This window comes from Ranitomeya variabilis, chromosome 4 (assembly GCF_051348905.1).
Source record: "Ranitomeya variabilis isolate aRanVar5 chromosome 4, aRanVar5.hap1, whole genome shotgun sequence".
Classification (NCBI taxonomy): domain Eukaryota; kingdom Metazoa; phylum Chordata; class Amphibia; order Anura; family Dendrobatidae; genus Ranitomeya; species Ranitomeya variabilis.
In genome coordinates this window covers 283275439-283300288 of record NC_135235.1, presented here as the reverse complement: position 1 = coordinate 283300288, position 24850 = coordinate 283275439, and the positions used below count along the sequence as shown (strand labels likewise).

Sequence of the window (24850 nt, the reverse complement as noted above, 5' to 3'; positions counted from 1 at the left end):
AGGGTTAGGGTGGGGCTAAATTTAGGGTTAGGGTTGAAGCTAAATTTAGGGCTAGGGTTGGGGCTAAACTTAGGGTTAGGGTTGAAGCTAAATTTAGGGCTAGGGTTGGGGCTAAATGTAGGGATAGGGCTAGGGTTAGTGTTGGGGCTAAAGTTAGGGTTAGGGTTGGGGCTAAAGTTAGGGCTAGGGTTGGGGCTAAAGTTAGGACTAGGGTTGCGGCTAAAGTTGGGGTTAGAGTTGGGATTAGGGTTAGGGTTTGGATTAGGGTTGGCATTAGGGTTACGATTGGGATTAGGGTTAGGTTTGGGATTAGGGTTAAGGTTAGGGTTGGGATTAGGGGTGTATTGGGATTAGGGTTAGATTTGAGGTTAGGGGTGTGTTGGATTTAGGGTTCTGATTAGGGTTATGGTTGTTTTGGGGTTAGGGTTGTGATTATCGTTAGGGTTGTAATTAGGATTATGGATTGGGTTGGCATTAGGGTTAGGAGTGTGTTGGGGTTAGGGTTGGAGTTAGAATTGGGGGGTTTCCACTGTTTAGGTACATCAGGGGGTCTCTAAACGCCACAGCCAATTTTGCGCTCAAAAAGTCAAATGGTGCTCCCTCCCTTCCGAGCTCTGCCGTGCGCCCAAACAGTGGTTTACCCCCACATATGGGGCATCAGCGTACTCGGGATAAATTGGACAACAACTTTTGGGGTCCAATTTCTCCTGTTACCCTTGTGAAAATAAAAACTTGGGGGCTAAAAAATCTTTTTTGTGGAAAAAAAAATATTTTTTATTTTCACGACTCTGCATTATAAACTTCTGTGAAGCACTTGGGCATTCAAAGTTCTCACCATACATCTAGATAAGTTCCTTGGAAGTTGAACATAAAGATCCATAGAGCAACTATTAAGGTGCATATTGAATCAAGAAGTGTTAGGCTTTTTTGTCCAATAAAAACTTTATAACTTTATTAATGTACAAAACTACATACAATAAAAACACAAAGTAAAACAATGCCTCATCAACTTGAAAATTTTGTTGAAAATTTTTTCAAATTATTATGGCAGAAAAAGGCAGAAAAAATCCAAAAGCTAGCAGGAGCAAACGGTAATAATGAAATTTCTATAGTTAAATTTAGTCTGACCCACTAGTTCAATATAGTATGATTACATCGTTGATGTTATGATGTATACTAAAGGAATTTAGCTGCTGCCTTACAGGTGCACATGGAGATTGCATTGTATTGTGTGGCTTAAAGGCCGGCTTGTCTGCATTTATTTTTCAGAAATCTACTGTTGAAATCTATGCGTAGTGCTGTGACCTAATACTGTGTTGCTGAGTACAGCCACTGTGTTAGTATATTTTTACATGTTACAAATTGAGTAACTGTAGCTGTCCTGTAAAAACCTTTTAAAACATCATAATATTGAAAGCTCCGGTATTAGTGTACTGATAAGGTGCTGTAATATATTTTTATTACATCAAATACAACTAAAGGACATGATAAATTCTAGCTGTATACACCCAATTATGTAATCATACTATATTGAACTAGTGGGTCAGACTAAATTTAACTATAGAAATTTCATTATTACCGTTTGCTCCTGCTAGCTTTTGGATTTTTTCTGCCTTTTTCTGCCATAATAATTTAAAAAATTTTCAAAAAAATTTTCAAGTTGATGAGGCATTGTTTTACTTTGTGTTTTTATTGTATGTAGTTTTGTACATTAATAAAGTTATAAAGGTTTTATTGGACAAAAAAGCCTAACACTTCTTGATTCAATATGCACCTTAATAGTTGCTCTATGGATCTTTATGTTCAACAGTTGATTGGAGTGTAGCCCATCCCTTGGCTTGGTGAGATGGGTTTGGGTTATATGTTTACATACAAGTTCCTTGGAAGGTCTACTTTCCAAAATGGGGTCACTTGTGGAGCGTTTCCACTGTTTAGACTCATCAGGGGCTCTCTAAATGCGACATGGCGTCCGATCTCAATTCCTGCCAATTCTGCATTGAAAAAGTCAAACGGCGCTCCTCCTTGTATCATACAATTATTAGGTTCTGTAGAAGGACGTAGATCTGGGGATTTATTATGATGGAATATAGGCTGAACTGGATGGACAAATGTCTTTTTTCGGCCTTACTAACTGTTACTATGGGGTATCAGTGTACTCAGGACAAATTGGAAAACCACTTTTGGGGTCCATTTTCTCTTGTTACCCTTGTGAAAATAAAAACTTGGGGGCTAAAAAATCTTTTTTGTGGAAAAAAAAAAATATTTTCTATTTTCACTACTCTGCATTATAAACGTCTGTGAAGCATTTGGGCATTCAAAGTTCTCACCACACATCTAGATAAGTTCCTTGGGGGGTCTAGTTTCCAAAATGGGGTCACTTGTGGGGGGTTTCTACTGTTTAGGTACATCAGGGGCTCTGCAAACGCAACATAACGCCCGCAGACCATTCTATCAAAGTCTGCATTCCAAAACGGCGCTCCTTTCCTTCCGAGCTCTGCCATGCTCCCAAACAGTGGTTTACCCCCACATATAGGGTATCAGCCTACTCAGGATAAATTGCACAATAAATTTTAGTGTCCAATTTCTCCTGTTACCCTTGTGAAAGTAAAAATTTGGCGGTGAAAACATAATTTTTGTAGAAAAAAATGGGATTTTTTTATTTTCACGGCTCTACTTTATAAACTTCTGTCAAGCACCTGGGGGTTTAAAGTGCTCACCACACATCTAGATAAGTTCCTTAAGGGATCTAGTTTCCAAAATGGTGTCACTTGTGGAGCGTTTCCACTGTTTAGGCTCATCAGGGGCTCTCTAAATGCGACATGGCGTCCGATCTCCATTCCTGCCAATTCTGCATTAAAAAAGTCAAACGGCGCTCCTTCTCTTCCAAGCTCTGCGGTGCGCCCAAACAGTGGTTTACCCCCACATATTGGCGTATTCAGGAGAAATTGCACAACAAAATTTATTGTTACATTTCTGTTTTTACACTTGTGAAAATAGAAAAAAAATGGTTCTGAAGTAAAATGTTTGCAAAAAAAAGTTAAATGTTCATTTTTTCCTTACACATTGTTTCAGTTCCTGTGAAGCACGTAAAGGGTTAATAAACTTCTCGAATATGGTTTTGAGCACCTTGAGGGGTGCAGTTTTTAGAATGGTGTCACACTTGGGTATTTTCTATCATATAGACCCCTCAAAATTACTTGAAATGTGCTGTGGTCCCTAAAAAAAAATGGTGTTGTAAAAATGAGAAATTGCTGGTCAACTTTTAACCCTTATAACTCCCTAACAAAAAAAAATTTTGTTAACAAAATTGTGCTGATGTAAAGTAGACATGTGGGAAATGTTATTTATTAACTATTTTTGTGACATATCTCTCTGATTTTAAGGGAATAAAAATACAAAGTTTGAAAATTGCTAAATTTTAAAAATTTTCGCCATATTTCCATTTTTTTCATAAATAATCGCAAGTAATATCAAAGAAATGTTACCACTATCATAAAGTACAATATGTCACGAAAAAACAATCTCACAATCAGCAGGATCTGTTAAAGCGTTCCAGAGTTATAACCTCATAAAGTGACAGTGGCCAGAATTGTAAAAATTGGCTCGGTCATTAAGTACCAAATTGGCTCTGTCACTAAGGGGTTAAATGAAAAGGTGTGTCCAAACTTTTGGTCTGTACTGTATGTGAAGTGAGTTCACTGGCTGTGAACTCCTGGGACCTGACAGACTGCACCGCAAGCAGGAGAAGTTTCTTACGCTCACGGTGCCCTCAGACCGGGAATAGCAGTTCACAGGGAGACATTGAGCACACAGTACTCAGTGTGTCTGCTGGATGACAGCCTGCATGATCGCATCATGTAGCCTGCCATCTAGATGTAGCAGTGCTGGACCCATCATGGGGCAAATGGATTAAAAGCATCTCTGCGGAAAGGTGAGTAATACTGTTGCTTGGGGGTTTTTTTTACCTCTTTTGCAGATGACGAGGGCATCGGGGGAGTAGGCGAGGTCGTAAGTATGGTTTAATTAAGAATATTAAAGGAGTCTGTGTCTTTATTTTTTATTACTTTATTATTTATTACTTTCAATGAAAGGACTTTTTCTGGGTGTTTTCTAACATTGTTACTATGGGGTTAGTAATGAGGGCGTCTTATTGACACCTCTCCATTACTAACCTCTGGGCTTGATGTCACCTGACAATACAAAGGTGACCTCAAACCCCCCCCAACTATCACCACACTTGCCACCACTACAGGGCAAGTGGGAAGAATGAGGTTAAGTGCCAGAATTGGCGTATCTTAGAAATGCGCCTTTTCTAGGATGGCTGAGAGCTGATGTTTTTAGCCTAGGGGAGCCAGTATCCATAGCCCCTTTCTAGGCTATTAATATCAGCCTGCAGCTGTCTGCATAGCCTTTGTTGGTTAACAACTATGGGGGACCCTACGTCATATTTTTTTTAGGGTCCTCCATTTTAATAGCCAGTAAAGGCTAATTATGCAGCCGTGAGCTGATATTAATAGCCTGGGAAGTTCCATGGGTATTACCCCCTTCCCAGGCTATATACATCTGCCCCCAGTCGCTGGCTTTTCCTCTGCTGGTTACGAAAATTGCACGGTAGTCCACGCCATTTTTTTCTGAATAATAATATTTTAATACATACATACAGGAATTTGCACACGCACTGTACTTATTGTATTTGTCACTGACCTCTATATATCTACCTATTCTATATGTATTTACTGTATGTAATCCATCTCTTGAATCCTGTCGGCTCCTGCAGTGATTTTATAGAACACAGCAGATGAATTACCAGCTTTTCTTCTGTCTATGTAATATAAATGCATGTATATATGTGTGTTTCACTGACATCCATATATCTACAGTGGGTACGGAAAGTATTCAGACCCCTTTAAATTTTTCACTCTTTATTTCATTGCATCCATTTCGTAAGTTCAAAAAACTTCATTTTTTTCCTCATTAATGTACACTCTGCACCCCATCTTGACGGAAAAAAAACAGAAATGTAGAAATTTTTTCAAATTTATTAAAAAAGAAAAACCGAGTATTTCTCTATTGTTCTTTCAATAAAGTTGATTTATTAAAAAAAAATAAAAACTGAAATATCACATGGTAATAAGTATTCAGACCCTTTGCTCAGACACTCATATTTAAGTCATGTGCTGACCATTTCCTTGTGATCCTCCTTGAGATGGTTCTACTCCTTCATTGGAGTCCTGCTGTGTTTAATTAAACTGATAGGACTTGATTAGGAAAGGCGCACACCTGTCTATATAAGACCTCACAGCTCACAGTGCATGTCAGACCAAATGAGAATCATGAGGTCAAAGGAAGTGGCCAAGGAGCTCAGTGACAGAATTGTGGCCAAGGTTACAACATAATTTCTGCAGTACTCAAGGTTCCTAAGAGCACAGTGGCCGCCATAATCCTTAAATAGAAGACGTTTGGGACCACCAGAAGTCTTCCTAGACCTGGCTGTCCAGCCAAACTGAGCAATCATGGGAGAAGAGCCTTGGTGACAGAGGTAAAGAAGAACCCCAAGATCACTGTGGCTGAACTCCAGAGATGCAGTAGGGAGATGGGAGAAAGTTCCACAAAGTCAACTATCGCTGCAGCCCCCCACCAGTTGGGCCTTTATGGCAGTGGCCCGACGGGAAGCCTCTTCTCAGTGCAAGACATATGAAAGCTCGCATAGAGTGTGCTAAAAAAAAAAAAACACATGAAGGACTCCCAGACTATGAGAAATAAGATTCTCTGGTCTGATGAGATGAAGATAGACCTTTTTGATGATAATTCTAAACGGTATGTGTGGAGAAAACCAGGCACTGCCCATTACAATCCCAACAGTGAAACGTGGTGGCAGCATCATGATACGGGGGTGTTTTTCAGCTGCAGGGACAGAACGACTGGTTGTCATTGAAGGAAACATGAATGCGGCCAAGTACAGAGATATCCTGGATGAACCCAAACCCAATGGAGCATCTCTGGAGAGACCTGAAAATGGGTGTCCACCAACGTTCACCATCCAACCTGACAGAACTGGAGAGGATCTAAAAGGAAGAATGGCAGAGGATCCCCAAATCCAGGTGTGAAAAACATCATTCCAAAGAAGACTCAATGCTGTGCTAGCTCAAAAGGTGTTTCTACTCAATACTGAGCAAAAGGTCTGAATACTTATGACCATGGGATATTTCAGTTTTTCTTTAAAAAAAAATAAATTGCAAAACTTTCTACATTTGTTTTTTTTTCTGTCAAGATGGGGTGCAGAGTGTACATTAATGAGAAAAAATGAACTTTTTTGAATTTACCAAAAGGGTGCAATGAAACAACGAGTGAAAAATTTAAAGGGGTCTGAATACTTTCTGTACCCACTGTATGTATTCTATGTGTATATACCTATTTTATCTTTTCTAACCTGTCAGTGTGATTTTATTGTATGCCGCATATGAATTGCCTGCTTTTCAAAGGACATTGGTGCGTAAAATTCAGACAGCACTCGCATGGTCCGAGTGCTGTGCGATTTTTTTTTTTTTTTTCTTGCACCCATAGGCTTGCATTGGCGAGTCTCGGTGACAATCGCAGCATGCTGCGATTTTACACGCATGCTGAATACGCCCGAGAAAATAAAGGTGATGTGAGCTGCCCCATAGATAAACACTGGTCCGAGTGCTATGTGATGTTTTCTCGCATAGCACTCATCCGTATTCTACGGTAGTGTGACCCCGGCCATAGAGTTATCCAAGTGAGCTTGGGTTTGGATAAAGTCTCCGCATGTTTAACGGCTGTAGGTACACGAATATTTGACTCGAACACCAGCTACTGTATCTGAATTCGAGCGCGATCAGATAACTGCGTAGCATGCTCGCTCGTCACTAACCTGCAGCAGATCAAACTGTGATTGTATTAAAATTACAACAAGCAGACCAGCAAATGATACATCCAGGGTCGGACTGGGCTACCGGAGAACCGGAGGATTCTCCGGTGGGCCCAGGCCCTGACACCTGCTGGCCTACAGTGCCAGCAGCTACCTAGGGCCCCCGCTGCTCCAGGGGCCCCCAGCCAGTGGGGTGTCACTAATAAAGGCACACTACGCAGCTGCTATGGGGCCCTCGGTGCCATATGAGCAGCAGCGGGTAATAGAAAGCCGAAGCCTAAGCATGTTCCCGCTGCTAAAGTGAAATGAATATTCACGCTTCCCCAAGGGCGTGGAGAGGAGTGAATTAATTTCACTTTAGTAGCGGGCAGTGTTTAGCCGCAGATGCTGCAATCAGAGCCTGCAGACCAGGGCCCCCAGCTCACACGGCTGCTATGGGGCCGTAAGCCAGGGGTCCCAGCAGCACCGCCGCCCCCAGCACTCGTTAATGGGGAGAGAGAGCGTCAGCTGATGCTCCCTCTCCCATGATTCCCCTCGTCGCTGACATACAGCGAGTGCACAATGACGTCACTTCATCGCGTACCTCCTGTGTGTGAGGCCGACGGCAGCACAGCTCCTGACATCGGAGCAGAGCTGCTGCCGTGGGAGCGAGGAGGAGGGGTGAGTATTGTGGTTTGTTTTTTTTTGTTTTTTTTTTATATCAGTGAGTCCTGGTTGTATGGGGGGGAGGAGGGGGTCAGGGGGGAGCTGCATGATGCCCTATGACCGAAGGGTGAGCTGCATTATGCCCTATGGGGGAGTGAGCTGCATGATACCCTATGGAGGGAGTGAGCTGCCTGATACCCTATGGGGAGGGTGAGCTGACTGATACCCTATGGGGGAGTGATCTGACGGATACCCTATGGGGGGATTGAGCTGCCTGATACCCCATGGGGGAGTGAGCTGACTGATACCCTATGGGGAGGGTGAGCTGCATGATGCCCTATGGGGGGATTGAGCTGCCTGATACCCTATGGGGAGGGTGAGCTGCATGATGCCCTATGGGGGGATTGAGCTGCCTGATACCCCATGGGGGAGTGAGCTGACTGATACCCTATGGGGAGGGTGAGCTGCATGATGCCCTATGGGGGGATGAGCTGCATGATACCCTATGTGTGGTGAGCTGCATGATACCCTATAGGAGGGTGAGCTGCATGATATCCTATGGGGGAGCTGCATGATACCTTATGAGGGGGGCAGCATAATACCCTATGGGGGCAGCATGATACCCTATGAGGGTGGTGTGAAGGACACCCCGTTCCTCCCACGTCACCAATCTATGACGTCACTACACAGACACAGCTCTCCGGCGCCCCCTTTGTCTCTCAGGTCAGTGAGGGAACTGCACCTAGAGCAAATGACCGCCGGTGAGACTGCCCTGTTACCCACACTGGGTATTCTAAGATTCGCAATCAGAGTAAAAGGATCAGCCCAAAATTAATTTATGATTTAATTGCCTTAAGGGCACACTAGGTAATTACAAGAAATATACAGTCAAAATATATCAAGAGTTAGTCAGAGTAAAATATAACAATAATAATACAAGGCTTAAAGGTATAAAGCTGGAGGTCAATTTACCAGGTTGAAGGTTGCTTGTGGAAGCCGGGGGGCTCTGCGCTCCACAGGTAGACAGCTTAGTTGCCGGGCAGCCCCCAGAAAGTGTGTGCTTGCCCCCCTCTGACTGGCCTTCCCTCTTTTGTAGTTCCTCAGTTAGTCATCTTCTGTGTGTGTCACTCTCCAAGTGTCCTCAGTAGTGTTGAGCATTCCGATACCGCAAGTATCGGCGGATATTTGCGGTATCGGAATTCCGATACCGAGTTCCGATACTTTTTTGATATCGGGAATCGGTATCGGGATCGATATTAATGTGTAAAATAAAGAATAAAAATAAAAAATATTGATATACTCACCTCTCCGACGGAGCCTGGACGTTACCGATGTAACCGGCAGCCTCCTTTCCTAAAAAATGAGCGCTTGAAAGACCTTAGATGACGTCGCGGCTTGTGATTGGTCGCGTGGCGGTCATGTGACCGCTCACGCGACCAATCACAAGCCGCGACGTCATCTAAGGTCTTTCAAGCGCTCATTTTTAGGAACGGAGGCTGCCGGTTACATCGGTAACGTCCAGGCTCCGTCGGAGAGGTGAGTATATCAATATTTTTTATTTTTATTCTTTATTTTACACATTAATATGGATCCCAGGGCCTGAAGGAGAGTTTCCTCTCCTTCAGACCCTGGGAACCATCAGGATACCTTCCGATACTTGGTGTCCCATTGACTTGTATGGGTATCGGTATCGGCGATATCCGATACTTTTCGGGTATCGGCCGATACTATCCGATACCGATACTTTCAAGTATCGGACGGTATCGCTCAACACTAGTCCTCAGCTCTTAAACCTTCCGTGTCCCTCCCCCCTGCAACTGGGTGGGCTAGCAATCTCCACCCCTCAGCATCCCTGCAAGATTTATACCCAATATCTAATAAATGGGATAACTTCTCTCAGGGTAATCGGATCAGCACACGGGCGGTACCAGCGCACGAGGTTTGTTTTGCCGGTTGCCCAGGGACCAAACCCGGACCCATTCGATTGCTGTGGGAGGCTGATCTCCATATCTCAGGTTTCAGAACTCCCACAGACCCGGGAGTTGCACTGTCAGATGCGCAATTTCTTGAAAGCGAGGGGGATATTTTTTATGAGCCTGTATCTCGGACGATGTGTCCATAACTCATGATTCCATGTTGGAGACGGTTCGACTGGGAGGCCACAATGGACGTGTATCCTGTGGCCACTTAACATGCGTGCTCTATTTGAGCCCCCAAGCACTTCCAAGCCCCCTGCTGGTGTGGCTTCCTCATTGAGCTTTGAAGTACCATGCCTCCAATTCCGCGGAGACGGAAAGGGTTTTCCCTGGCACCAAGTCTTGAGGGGGACACCACCTCAGGACGTACCAGGGTTCGTTCAGCGCCTGTGTCCCGCAGTCCCATGACCGCTGAGCAGCCGATAGTGATGGGTTGGTAATTGTCCAGGGACCTCCCACCACCCCCTCCCACAGATAAAACAGTGGACGGTTTCGGGGACAGGGATGGGGCCTTAAGACGCTGGGGACATAGAGCCTTGAAGTGTCCCAGCTGGTTGCAGTGATGACGTCTGGGTTCTGTGCCTGGCCTGGAGAGGGCAGCAGGGGGGTACACCCCTTGCACTCTGGGGCCTGGGGAAACAGGGGCAGGATTGGGCTTACCCCCTCTCCAGGTGCCGCTGGCAGGCTTCTTCGGCTCAGGCGCCCTGTTGGCATATTCGTCTGCCAGGGCGGCTGTAGCAGAAGCCCCCTTCGGTTTCCTGTCATGGAGGAACTGCTGGAGGTCCTCTGGGCAGTTCCACAAGAACTGCTCCGTGACGAACAGTTCCTGGACCTCCTGGCGGGTGGTGAGCGCTAGACCCGAGGTCCAGTGCTCTGCAGCTCTCAGCAGCGCCCGCATGTGGTCGGTCCAGGTGTCCTTTGGGCCCCGCTGCAGGCTCCGGAACTTCCTGCGGTAGGACTCCGGGGTGAGGTTGTAGTGCTGGATCAGAGCCCGCTTGATGCTGCTGTAGTCCTGCTCCGCCCCGGCAGGTAAGTCCCCCAAAACTTCCAGGGACTTACCCCTCAAACGGGGGGTCAGGTATCTTGCCCACTGATCCGGGGCCAGATGGTGTTGAAGGCAGGTCCTTTCAAAGGCCAGCAGGAAGGAATCTAGGTCTCCATCCTTCTCAAGCAGAGGGAAGTCCTCGGCCCAGACTTTGGAAGCCCTGGACTCTGGTGGTGCTGGGGCGTCTAGCGGGAGCCCGTGTTGAGCCATCTCCAGTCGGTGCTGGCGCTCCGCAGCTCTCTGCCGTTGCTTGCTCCGCTGCCCGCTCTGCAGCTTTCTCTGCCCGCTCCGCTGCCTCATGGCATTCTGCCCGCTCTCGCTCCTCTGCTTGACGGCGTTCTGCATGCTCTTGCTCTGCCGCTTCACGGCGTTCTGCACGCTCAGCCTCCGCTGCTTTCTCTGCAGCTGCCATGAGTCTCATATAGGCGTCTTCATTACCTGCCTCGAGACGTGCCGCTGCAACAAGGGCCTCTGATGTGGACAGGCTGGGGCGGGTAGGTGGTGGGTAGTCCCTTGCCGGACTAAGGACGGGCGGCTGGCTCCTTAAGGAGTCCTGGCTGAGCTCCCCCTCGCCTTGAACAGTACCATCCACCACTACCTCTTCATAGACCATAGCACTGGCCTGTGCCCTCACTGCACTCCTGGTGCCATCCGCCATCTTTGGAACCTCTGGTTACTGACACAGCTGTAACCCTGACCTTGCACACAACTTATTATATCTACACTGTGACCGTCTAGTGCTGGGCTGACCTTAAGACCCCAGCAGTGAAAGTTACCGCTGGTAGTCTTTAGTGTCTAGTAGTAGGGGTCCCACGCACACTATTACTCTGATCCCACACGCTGCCACCAATGTGAAGGACACCCGGTTCCTCCCACGTCACCAATCCGTGACGTCACTACACAGACACAGCGCTCCGGGGCCCCCTTTGTCTCTCAGGTCAGTGAAGGAACTGCACCTAGAGCAAATGACCGCCGGTGAGACTGCCCTGTTACCCACACTGGGTATTCTAAGATTCGCAATCAGAGTGAAAGGATCAGCCCAAAATTAATTTATGATTTAATTGCCTTAAGGGCACACTAGGTAATTACAAGAAATATACAGTCAAAGTACATCAAGAGTTAGTCAGAGTAAAATATAACAATAATAATACAAGGCTTAAAGGTGTAAAGCTGGAGGTCAATTTACCAGGTTGAAGGTTGCTTGTGGAAGCCGGGGGGTTCTGCGCTCCACAGGTAGACAGCTTAGTTGCCGGGCAGCCCCCAGAAAGCGTGTGCTTGCCCCCCTCTGACTGGCCTGCCCTCTTTCGTAGTTCCTCAGTTAGTCATCTTCTGTGTGTGTCACTCTCCAAGTGTCCTCAGCTCTTAAACCTTCCGTGTCCTTCCCCCCTGTCAAGACATTTTTTACCTTTTGTGCATTACTGCCCTCTTCCAAGATGGCGTCTTTGGTCTCATGTGCACTGTGTCTTCCTGCTATAAAACTCCACCCCAGCCTTCAGTCTGTGCTAGAGTATTCTGCCTTGCATCCTGCTCCTGACCTCTGATTACTCCCTGGCTATACACCTGCTCCTGTGAACCTGTGTGGTGATCCTGCTACTCTGCTCTGAGTTCTTGCTGCATACACAAGTTTCCAGTAATCCTCCTTCATCTGTTGCTCGTGTTTATTTCCATCTGCATTTGCTGGACATGTAAGCTGTTGCTGCTCTGCAAAAACCTGAGACTATTAACCAGGCCTCCCTGGTTGAGCTAAGATATGATTTGAACTGCCTATAAGCATATCAATCTGTGTCTGGACTAAGACAAGGATTTATTCGTGTCAAGTATCCTCAAGAATAACTGTGCTTCATAGACTTTCTGCTTGATTGCATTTTTCTCTGAAGACTGCTAAGCTGCGTTTATTATTTGCACCAAGTGTTGTGGACTTGAGTTTCTCTCTGCACCTGTTGAATCACCGTGTTATAATATAGACTTTACCACTTATAAAACTGTGTCCTGTAGTTGTCTTGTTCCACGCAAAGAGTCTCCTGAGTTATCCCCTATAATTATTACACCCCCTTGCAACTGGGTGGGCTAGCAATCTCCACCCCTCAGCATCCCTGCAAGATTTATACCCAATATCTAATAAATGGGATAACTTCTCTCAGGGTAATCGGATCAGCACACGGGCAGTACCAGCGCACGAGGTTTGTTCTGCCGGTCGCCCAGGGACCAAACCCGGACCCATTCTGTCGCTGTGGGAGGCTGATCTCCATATCTCAGGTTTCAGAACTCACACGGACCCGGGAGTTGCACTGTCAGATGCGCAATTTCTTGAAGGCGAGGGGGATATTTTTTATGAGCCTGTACCTCGGACGATGCGTCCATAATTCATGATTCCATGTTGGAGATGGTTCGACTGGGAGGCCACAATGGCCGTGTATCCTGTGGCCACTTGACATGCGTGCCCTAATTGAGCCCCCAAGCACTTCCAAGCCCCCTGCTGGTGTGGCTTCCTCATTGAGCTTTGAAGTACCTTCTGCCTGCTAAACTGAGCTTAGCCCATTACCATACTAAAAGGAACTTTATTCATGAGAAAAGGTGGGGGGAGCGCTCGTCCCTACAGATGTGTGACCAGGTGGATTGATAGGGGAAAAAATGGAGTTAGGCCAATCTCGGTTATTATGCCCGTTTTCAAGATGGCGGCTGCTTCCTCATCACAGGTGGGCAGCATGATACCCTATGGGGGGGGCAGCATGATACCATATGAGGGGGGCAGCATGACACCCTATTAGGGGAGGTTGCAGCATGATACCCTATGAGGGGGCTACATTATATTTTGGGGGGGCTGCATTATATTCCATGAAGGGGCTGCATTATACCTTATGAGGGGGCTGCATTATACTCTGGGGGGGCTACATTCTATTATGTGGGGGGCTGCATTATACCCTATGAGGGGGCTACATTATATTCTGTGGGGGGCTGCATTATACCCTATGAGGGGGCTATATTATATTCTTTGTGGGGCTGCATTATACCTTATGAGGGGGTTGCACTGTACCCTGAGGCTGGTTGCATTATATTCTATGGGGGACTGCATTATTTGCTATGAGGGGGCTGCATTATATTCTATATGAGGGCTGCACTATATACTATGAGGGGGGCTACTCTATATACTATGAGGGGGATACATTGTACCCTATGAGGGGGCTACTTTATATTCTATGAGGGGGAGCTACCCCAACCCCTGCTACATAATTAAGATGTGTACTACCTCATATTATAACCTGATATTAGCGTGTTTTACCACACAATTGGTGGTCTTGTATTTATTTCTATGTAGCTACATAGTGGGCCCCAAGAATGATTTTTTTCTGGTGGGCCCAAGGTGCTCCAGTCTGACGCTGGAGGTATGCAATCTTGCTGACTCTGTCTTGTATGTACTTTTTATACGGCTCTTTGCACTGTATCAGAGCATTACTTGGGGCTGCACGTAGTTGCAGACGAGTTCACTGAATTGCATGGATCTGATTGCAGTCCTCTGGACTTCAGTAATCATTTGGAAGTTAAAATTGTAAAATCCCACTAAAAAAAAAAGTATCAGTGGAGCCCCAGACTAAGTCAGGGCTCTGTAATTCCTTGTGTTACCCGACAGTGCACACAAACTTTATATTTTGAAAGTTTTGAATTTCTTTTAAACCAGTGAATATTGCAGTCCAAGGAATAACACTAAAATTGGAGATTTCTCATTACAACGTTTGTGTCGTCCCCAGCTCAAAATAATAAGTGAAGCTCCGGATGAAATCATGGGGTATAAGAAAGATAAGCCAAATCCACTTAGCAGATGCAATTTTTATCTTATCACATTGATCTGAAGCACATGGTATGTAGATGGTAGATACAGTGCCTTGCGAAAGTATTCGGCGGCCCCCTGGAACTTTTCAACCTTTTCCCACATATCATGCTTCAAACATAGAGATACCAAATGTAAATTTTTGGTGAAGAATCATCAACAAGTGGAACACAATTGTGAGGTGGAACGGAATTTATTGGTTATTTTACATTTTTGTGGAAATTCAAAAACTGAAAAGTGGGGCGTGCAATATTATTCGGCCCCTTTACTCTCAGTGCAGCAAACTCACTCCAGAAGTTCAATGTGGATCTCTGAATGATCCAATGTTGTCCTAAATGCCTAATGATGATAAATATAATCCACCTGTGTGTAATCAAGTCTCCGTATAAATGCACCTGCTCTGTGATAGTCTCAGCAGGGGCGTAACAACCGCGGTCGCAGGGGTCGCAGCTGCGACCGGGCCCGGAGTGTTTGGGGGCCTGCCCAGTGGCGTATCCAGGGGGGGCAGGGCCAGGGAGCGGAAACTGTCTAGTTATACTCACATACTCCTGGCGCGGTCCCTGCAGGTCCCTGGCTGCCCAGTGCTCCATCTTCTTCCTGTACTGAGCGGTCACATGGTACCGCTCATTACAGTAATGAATATGCGGCTCCACCTCCCATAGGGGTGGAACCGCATATTCATTACTGTAATGAGCGGTAACGGTGACCACTCAGTACAGGAAGCAGCAGCGCCGGGAAAGCAGGGACTGCACCGCACCAGGAGTAGGTGAGTATAACGGGGAGCGCAGCGCTGCGCGATATTCACCTGTCCTCGTTCCAACCGCCGCTCCGTCTTCTGCAGTGATGCTGAGGTCAGAGGGCGCAGTGACGTAGTTAGTGCGCGCCTCTGCCTGAGCGTCAGTGCGGAAGATGGATCGGCGGCTGGAACGAGGAGCGGTGAATATTGAAAGTGCCGGGGGTCTGAGCGACAGAGCGGTGAGTATGTGATTTTTTTTTTTTTTTTCGCAGCAACAGCAAATAGGGCAAATATCTGTATAGAGCATCTTATGGGGCCATGACATTTGTGCAGCACTATATGGGGCAAGTGTCTGTATGGAGCATCTATGGGGCCATAATGTTTGTGCAGCACTATAATGGGGCAAGTGTCTGTATGGAGAATCTTGTGGGGCCATAATGTTTGTGCAGCATTATATGGGGCAAGTGTCTGTATGGAGCATCTATGGGGCCATAATATTTGTGCAGCATTATATGGGGCAAGTGCCTGTATGGAGCATCTATGGGGCCATAACGTTTGTGCAGCATTATATGGGGAAAGTGCCTGCATGGAGCATCTATGGGGCCATAACATTTGTGCAGCACTATAATGGGGCAAGTGTCTGTATGGAGCATCTATGGGGCCATAATGTTTGTGCAGCACTATATGGGGCAAGTGCCTGTATGGAGCATCTATGGGGCCATAACGTTTGTGCAGCATTATATGGGGCAAGTGCCTGTATGGAGCATCTATGGGGCCATAACGTTTGTGCAGCATTATATGGGGCAAGTGCCTGTATGGAGCATCTATGGGGCCATAACATTTGTGCAGCATTATATGGGGCAAGTGCCTGTATGGAGCATCTATGGGGCCATAACGTTTGTGCAGCATTATATGGGGAAAGTGCCTGCATGGAGCATCTATGGGGCCATAACATTTGTGCAGCATTATATGGGGCAAGTGCCTGTATGGAGCATCTATGGGGCCATAACGTTTGTGCAGCATTATATGGGGCAAGTGCCTGTATGGAGCATCTATGGGGCCATAACATTTGTGCAGCATTATATGGGGCAAGTGCCTGTATGGGGCCATAACATTTGTGCAGCATTATATGGGGCAAGTGTCTGTATGGAGCATCTGTGGGGCCATAATGTTTGTGCAGCACTATAATGGGGCAAGTGTCTGTATGGCGCATCTTATGGGGCCATAATGTTTGTGCAGCATTATATGGGGCCATAACATTTGGGCAGCATTATATGGGGCAAGTGCCTGTATGGAGCATCTATGGGGCCATAACGTTTGTGCAGCATTATATGGGGCAAGTGCCTGTATGGAGCATCTATGGGGCCATAACGTTTGTGCAGCATTATATGGGGCAAGTGCCTGTATGGAGCATCTATGGGGCCATAACGTTTGTGCAGCATTATATGGGGCAAGTGCCTGTATGGAGCATCTATGGGGCTATAACGTTTGTGCAGCATTATATGGGGCAAGTGCCTGTATGAAGCATCTATGGGGCCATAACGTTTGTGCAGCATTATATGGGGCAAGTGCCTGTATGGAGCATCTATGGGGCCATAACATTTGTGCAGCATTATATGGGGCAAGTGTCTGTATGGAGCATCTTATGGGGCCATAACATCTGTGCAGCATTATATGGGGCAAGTGCCTGTATGGAGCATCTATGGGGCCATAACGTTTGTGCAGCATTATATGGGGCAAGTGCCTGTATGGAGCATCTATGGGGCCATAACATTTGTGCAGCATTATATGGGGCAAGTGCCTGTATGGGGCCATAACATTTGTGCAGCATTATATGGGGCAAGTGTCTGTATGGAGCATCTGTGGGGCCATAATGTTTGTGCAGCATTATATGGGGCCATAACATTTGGGCAGCATTATATGGGGCAAGTGCCTGTATGGAGCATCTATGGGGCCATAACGTTTGTGCAGCATTATATGGGGCAAGTGCCTGTATGGAGCATCTATGGGGCCATAACGTTTGTGCAGCATTATATGGGGCAAGTGCCTGTATGGAGCATCTATGGGGCCATAACGTTTGTGCAGCATTATATGGGGCAAGTGCCTGTATGGAGCATCTATGGGGCTATAACGTTTGTGCAGCATTATATGGGGCAAGTGCCTGTATGGAGCATCTATGGGGCCATAACGTTTGTGCAGCACTATATGGGGCAAGTGCCTGTATGGAGCATCTATGGGGCCATAACATTTGTGCAGCATTATATGGGGCAAGTGTCTGTATGGAGCATCTTATGGGGCCATAATATCTGTGCAGCATTATATGGGGCAAGTGCCTGTATGGAGCATCTTATGGGGCCATAACATCTGTGCAGCATTATATGGGGCAAGTGCCTGTATGGAGCATCTTATGGGGCCATAATCAACGTTTCTGCAGCACTATATTGGGCAAATGTGTCTACGGAGCATCTTATGGGGCCATTATTTATCTTTATGCAGGATTATATGGGGCTCCTGATTCAATATGGATATTCAAAAACACTTAACCTACTGATGTCTCAATTGTATGCAGGACTCTGCTGTGCTGATTGTCATGGTGCTGAATGAGGGGAAGTTTGTGTGGGATCAGGAGGGGTTTACAGTGTGGATGTAGCAGAGCCATGTGTGTACAAGGTGTACAGAGCGGAGCCGTGTATGTGTGTAGTGGAGCAATGTGTACGAGGTGTACAAAGCTGAGCCGAGTGTGAAAGAGGTGAGCGGAGTCGTGTATGTATGGGGTGTATGGAGTGGTGCTGCGTGTTTACGAGGTGTATGGAGCGGAGCCGCTTGTGTACGAGGTGTGTGGAGCCGCATGTGTACGGGGTGGACGGAGCGGAGCAGTGTGTGTATGGAGTGTACGAAGCGGAGCCGCGTGTGTACGGAGCGGAGCCGCGGGTGTATGGAGCGGAGCTGTGTGTGTGAGGTGTACGGAGCGGATCCGCGTGTGTATGAGGTGTACGGAGCAGATCCGCGGGTGTAAGGAGCGGAGCCGCGTGTGTACAAGGTGCACAGAGCAGAGCCGTGTGTGTACGGGGTTCACGGAGCGAAGCCGCGTGTGTACGGGCTGTAAATTTCCGAGTCTGGAAGAATGGTACACGGCTGTGGGCAGAGCCCAGCATGTGCACTGTGGGGGAGTATTGGGTGTACTCGCCAGCGTCAGAATGTACAGTGTGTATGCTCCGGAGCCGACCAGTACACCCAATACACCCCCACACTGCACAGGTCCGGAAATTACGCACTGCAGCGTCATACCAGGAAGAAATAGCACACAGATTTCAAACGCCGGGAGTACACTTGGAATTAGAGCGAGGAAGGACATGAACGACCAGAGTCTGCACTTCCAAAGACATCATCATAATTAGTATAGGGACATGTTAGTTATAAAATCATTTTTCTCAGCGATTACAGGGCAGTATTAGCTAAGACTATACAACAAAGCAACAAAACTATAGTGTGTTAAATGAATAGGGAAAATGTGAATTTCGGTGGGAAATATTTTGGCGCGGGGGGGCCCCATTTGAAAGTTTGCATCGGGGCCCCTCACTTTGTAGTTACGCCACTGAGTCTCAGGGTTCTGTTTGAAGCACAGAGAGCATCATGAAGACCAAGGAACACAACAGGCAGGTCCGTTATACTGTTGTGGAGAAGTGTAAAGCCGGATTTGGATACAAAATGATTTCCAAAACTTTAAAGATCCCAAGGAGCACTGTGCAAGCGATCATATTGAAATGGAAGGAGTATCATACCACTGCAAATCTACCAAGACCCGGCCATCCCTCTAAACTTTCATCTCAAACAAGGAGAAGACTGATCAGAGATGCAGCCAAGAGGCCCATGATCACTCTGGGTGAACTGCAGAGATCTACAGCTGAGGTGGGACAGTCTGTCCATAGGACAACAATCAGTCGTACACTGCACAAATCTGGCCTTTATGGAAGAGTGGCAAGAAGAAAGCCATTTCTCAAAAATATCCATAAAAAGTGTTGTTTAAAGCCACCTGGCAGACACACCAAACATGTGGAAGAAGGTGCTCTGGTCAGATGAAACCAAAATCAAACGTTTTGATAACGATGCCAAACTATATGTTTGGCGTAAAGGCAACACCGCTCATTACCCTGAACACACCATCCCCACTGTCAAACATGGTGGTGTCAGCATCATGGTTTGGGCCTGCGCTTTTCTTCAGCAGGGACAGGGAAGATGGTTAAAATTGATGGGAAGATGGATAGAGCCAAATACAGGACCATTCTTGAAGAAAACCTTTTGGAGTCTGCAAAAGACCGGAGACTGGGACAGAGATTTGTCTTACAACAAGACAATGATCCCAAACATAAAGCAAAATCTACAATGCAATGGTTCACAAATAAACGTATCCAGGTGTTAGAATGGCCAAGTCAAAGTCCAGACCTCAATCCAATCGAGAATCTGTGGAAAGAGCTGAAAACTGCTGTTCACAAACGATCTCCATCAAACCTCACTGAGCTCGAGCTGTTTGCCAAGGATGAATGGGCAAGAATTTCAGTCTCCCGATGTACAAAACTGATAGAGACATACCCCAAGCGACTTGCAGCTGTAATCGCAGCAGAAGGTGGCCCAACAAAGTATTAAGTTAAAAGGGCCGAATAATATTGTACACCCCACTTTTCAGTTTTTGAATTTCCACAAAATTGTAAAATAACCAATAAATTTTGTTCAACTTCACAATTGTGTTCCACTTGTTGTTGAATCTTCACCAAAAATTTACATTTGGTATCTTTATGTTTGAAGCATGATATGTGGGAAAAGGTTGAAAAGTTCCAGGGAGCCGAATACTTTCGCAAGGCACTATACAGTGGGGCAAAAAAGTATTTAGTCAGTCAGCAATAGTGCAAGTTCCACCACTTAAAAAGATGAGAGGCGTCTGTAATTTACATCATAGGTAGACCTCAACTATGGGAGACAAACTGAGAAAAAAAAATCCAGAAAATCACATTGTCTGTTTTTTTTTATCATTTTATTTGCATATTATGGTGGAAAATAAGTATTTGGTCAGAAACAAAATTTCATCTCAATACTTTGTAATATATCCTTTGTTGGCAATGACAGAGGTCAAACGTAAGTAAGTAAGTATGTAAGTCTTCACAAGGTTGCCACACACTGTTGTTGGTATGTTGGCCCATTCCTCCATGCAGATCTCCTCTAGAGCAGTGATGTTTTTGGCTTTTCGCTTGGCAACACGGACTTTCAACTCCCTCCAAAGGTTTTCTATAGGGTTGAGATCTGGAGACTGGATAGGCCACTCCAGGACCTTGAAGTGCTTCTTACGAAGCCACTCCTTCGTTGCCCTGGCGGTGTGCTTTGGATCATTGTCATGTTGAAAGACCCAGCCACGTTTCATCTTCAATGCCCTTGCTGATGGAAGGAGGTTTGCACTCAAAATCTCACGATACATGGCCCCATTCATTCTTTCATGTAACCGGATCAGTCGTCCTGGCCCCTTTGCAGAGAAACAGCCCCAAAGCATGATGTTTGCACCACCATGCTTTACAGTAGGTATGGTGTTTGATGGATGCAACTCAGTATTCTTTTTCCTCCAAACACGACAAGTTGTGTTTCTACCAAACAGTTCCAGTTTGGTTTCATCAGACCATAGGACATTCTCCCAAAACTCCTCTGGGTCATCCAAATGCTCTCTAGCAAACTTCAGACGGGCCCGGACATGTACTGGCTTAAGCAGTGGGACACGTCTGGCACTGCAGGATCTGAGTCCATGGTGGCGTAGTGTGTTACTTATGGTAGGCCTTGTTACATTGGTCCCAGCTCTCTGCAGTTCATTCACTAGGTCCCCCCGCGTGGTTCTGGGATTTTTGCTCACCGTTCTTGTGATCATTCTGACCCCACGGGGAGGGATTTTGCGTGGAGCCCCAGATCGAGGGAGATTATCAGTGGTCTTGAATGTCTTCCATTTTCTAATTATTGCTCCCACTGTTGATTTCTTCACTCCAAGCTGGTTGGCTATTGCAGATTCAGTCTTCCCAGCCTGGTGCAGGGCTACAATTTTGTTTCTGGTGTCCTTTGTCAGCTCTTTGGTCTGCACCAAAGTGGAGTTTGGAGACAGACTGTTTGAGGGTGTGCACAGGTGTCTTTTTATACTGATAACAAGTTTAAACAGGTGTCATTACTACAGGTAATGAGTGGAGGAAAGAGGAGACTCTTAAAGAAGAAGTTACAAGTCTGTGAGAGCCAGAAATCTTGATTGTTTGTTTCTGACCAAATACTTATTTTCCACCATAATATGCAAATAAAATGATAAAAAAACAGACAATGTGATTTTCTGGATTTTTTTTTCTCAGTTTGTCTCCCATAGTTGAGGTCTACCTATGATGTAAATTACAGACGCCTCTCATCTTTTTAAGTGGTGGAACTTGCACTATTGCTGACTGACTAAATACTTTTTTGCCCCACTGTATATGGTATCGCTGCTGGAATAGAATTAATTCAGAATATAAAGAAAATGAGTTCCATGTTTCTGTTACTAATATTACTGATATATTACAATCTTTGGGGTCAGTGAATAGCACTTGTAGGAAGATATGTTGGCTTATAATGCATGTGTTGTGGAACAGGGCAGTGCCCCTCAATGAATTTGCATTTTCCATAAGAATTGCTCAAATGTTTCCACCAGTGTATTACTCGTTCACAGAAAGAGCTGATTCATACGTGCCTATAAGTGCAAAATGAGTCCTGGCTATAAATATGTCGGGTAGTGAAATGTAAATGTACTCCCATATAACATTTTACCAGTTAAAAACCTAAACTCCCCCCTCCTATTGTATTTCGCATGTATTAAAATACTGTAGATTCCACACCCGACTCCTCGAGGGAACCAGAAACTGGGAACCCCCACTCTGCTACCATGCAATAAATAACACAGGGCAGCAGGCTTGGGACTGGTCCACAGGAGAACAGGAGAATCTTGTGGTGGGCCGCTGTGCAGGAGTGGGAAACCACCCTCTTATACGAGCAGTACTTGGCACAATCTACACAGTTCATTGCTATATAAATTTCTGATCGAGGATAATGTCACATTTGCATGTAGCTGAAAAGTGGGGCCCTGGAGTTGGTTAGCGGTGGGCCCTTGGCACCCCAGTCCAACACTGGATACATCACTGGAATCAGGCTCTCGGACCCTAAAATCTATCAGATTACATAGCAAAAAAAAACTGATGACAGATTCCCTTTAAAGATAGGAATACAATTTTAAACACGGCACATCATTATTCTGCACACTTTCCTCTTCCCGATCTTTAGATAACTTTGTAACACTTTTAGATATCAGCAAAAATCCGCATGACCGGACTCCAGTTCAATTCTCCATGTCAGCCGTAACATGACTGTGCCTGGTTAACCAGCTAGTTTCATTCTTTTTGCTCATCTCCGATTAGGTCGTGAAAATAGTTGGTACAATTCAGGTGGTGGGAAAAATTAAAACTGAGGTTTGCTTTATATATCAGACGTAATATGGCTGCACTTTACAGGAGAGAATCTCCGATTACAAATGTAAAACCGCCATAGATGTGCTCATTCTAATAGAATAATGACAGCAAAGTGTTTTGTTTTATTGAAAAGTTTTCTCTTGTAATACGTCAAAAAGTTGCAAATTACATTTCCCCTTTAATGGCAAAGAGAAAAAAGAAAACTTCGTTTTGACCATTTTATTTTGAAGTCTGTTAATTGCTCAAATCTAAGATTATATTAGAGAGTTGAAACTCTTCACATAATGATGTGACTGAAATCGTTACTCCTGTACAGACCGGTGAGACAGACTGCAGAGAATTCGCACCACATTTTGAAGATTTACAGTAAAAACATGATCAGGAGGTAAAATCCTTAATGACGCAATGTTTTCTTTTTGTTAAATAGGGGATCCGGTAGCAGATACAGAGTGTGACGAATGTCCGGAGGGTCATTACAGCGATACAAACAACGCAGCTCAATGTTCTCCATGGATCAAGTATGTTGTTGTTGTTTGTAGTGTTTATTTTTTCAGTATAAAATAATAATGGGCCAGACAATAACGTGTGGCCGGGCGACTATAGGATTGTAAGCGTCACAATATCAGTTGTCTCTGCCATTTGTCTGCCAATGTAATGACCTCTAATCTACTGTAGTAAGGTCATTTGGTGCTTAGTTACGGGCCTGTTTAAATAGAGCAATAATAGGGGGGGGAGAATAATTACTAATTATCCCCCATATACAGTACATGTTATCTACAGCCAATCCCCTAATTACTCCAGGTGATGGCTACTGGTAATGATGACTCACACATGTTTTAAAAAAATTATATTCCCCAGTGAATGAGCATTGTACAGGTTTGTCTTATGAGTGTCGCTGGTTTGTCTTGTGACTGTTGCTAGTTTTTCTTACGATTGATGCTGGTTTGTCTTGTGATTGTTGCTGGTTTGTTTTATGATTGTTGCTGGTTTGTCTTGTGACTGTTGCTGGTTTGTCTTGTGATTGTTGCTGGTTTGTTTTATGATTGTTGCTGGTTTGTCTTGTGACTGTTGCTGGTTTGTCTTGTGACTGTTGCTGGTTTGTCTTGTGACTGTTGCTGGTTTGTCTTGTGACTGTTGCTGGTTTGTCTTGTGACTGTTGCTGGTTTGTCTTGTGACTGTTGCTAGTTTGTCTTACGATTGATGCTGGTTTGTCTTGTGATTGTTGCTGGTTTGTTTTATGATTGTTGCTGGTTTGTCTTGTGATTGTTGCTGGTTTGTTTTATGATTGTTGCTGGTTTGTCTTGTGACTGTTGCTGGTTTGTCTTATGATTGTTGCTGGTTTGTCTTGTGATTGTTGCTGGTTTGTTTTATGATTGTTGCTGGTTTGTCTTGTGACTGTTGCTGGTTTGTCTTGTGATTGTTGCTGGTTTGTCTTGTGACTGTTGCTGGTTTGTCTTATGGTTGTTGCTGGTTTGTCTTGTGATTGTTGCTGGTTTGTTTTATGATTGTTGCTGGTTTGTTTTATGATTGTTGCTCGTTTGTCTTGTGACTGTTGCTGGTTTGTTTTAGTATTGTTGCTGGTTTGTCTTGTGACTGTTGCTGGTTTGTTTTAGTATTGTTGCTGGTTTGTCTTGTGACTGTTGCTGGTTTGTCTTATGATTGTTGCTGGTTTGTCTTGTGACTGTTGCTGGTTTGTCTTGTGACTGTTGCTGGTTTGTCTTATGATTGTTGCTGGTTTGTCTTGTGACTGTTGCTGGTTTGTCTTGTGACTGTTGCTGGTTTGTCTTGTGACTGTTGCTGGTTTGTCTTGTGATTGTTGCTGGTGTGTCTTGTGATTGTTGCTGGTGTGTCTTGTTATTGTTGCTGGTGTGTCTTGTGATATCATTGCTTACAGTGGCAGATAATCAATTTGTGTAAAAGGCCCTGAAAGTGTTACAAAACACATCCGGTTATTACTTATGTCCCACCTGGGAACAAAAGGATTGGTTATTAAAATTAATATGCCCGACCATTTTTCCTCCAGTAGCATCTGTTAGGGAGCCCCCCTACACATCTTACATATCACGGTGGATGTGTCCTTCTGTCCAAAGGCACTTGCGCAGTGTGGCGCCAGAGTCAATGAGTGCGCATATGACACTATAGCGCCATTTTATTGAAGACAACGTGCATATGAATTTGCATATATCGTGTCTTCAATAAAATGGCGCAGGATGCGCACGCGT

At 45.4% G+C, this 24850-nt stretch overlaps 1 protein-coding gene across 2 annotated transcripts in view; it reads left to right on the top strand.

Moving 5' to 3' along the window:
- LOC143768831 (tumor necrosis factor receptor superfamily member 14-like) overlaps nt 1–24850 on the top strand; it is a 126665-nt gene that overhangs the window by 89973 nt on the left and 11842 nt on the right. For both annotated transcript variants that reach the window (XM_077257462.1, XM_077257461.1), the window contains exon 5: nt 23056–23146. In XM_077257462.1, coding sequence (XP_077113577.1) covers nt 23056–23146 — 91 coding nt within the window. The remainder of the gene's footprint in view (nt 1–23055; nt 23147–24850) is intronic.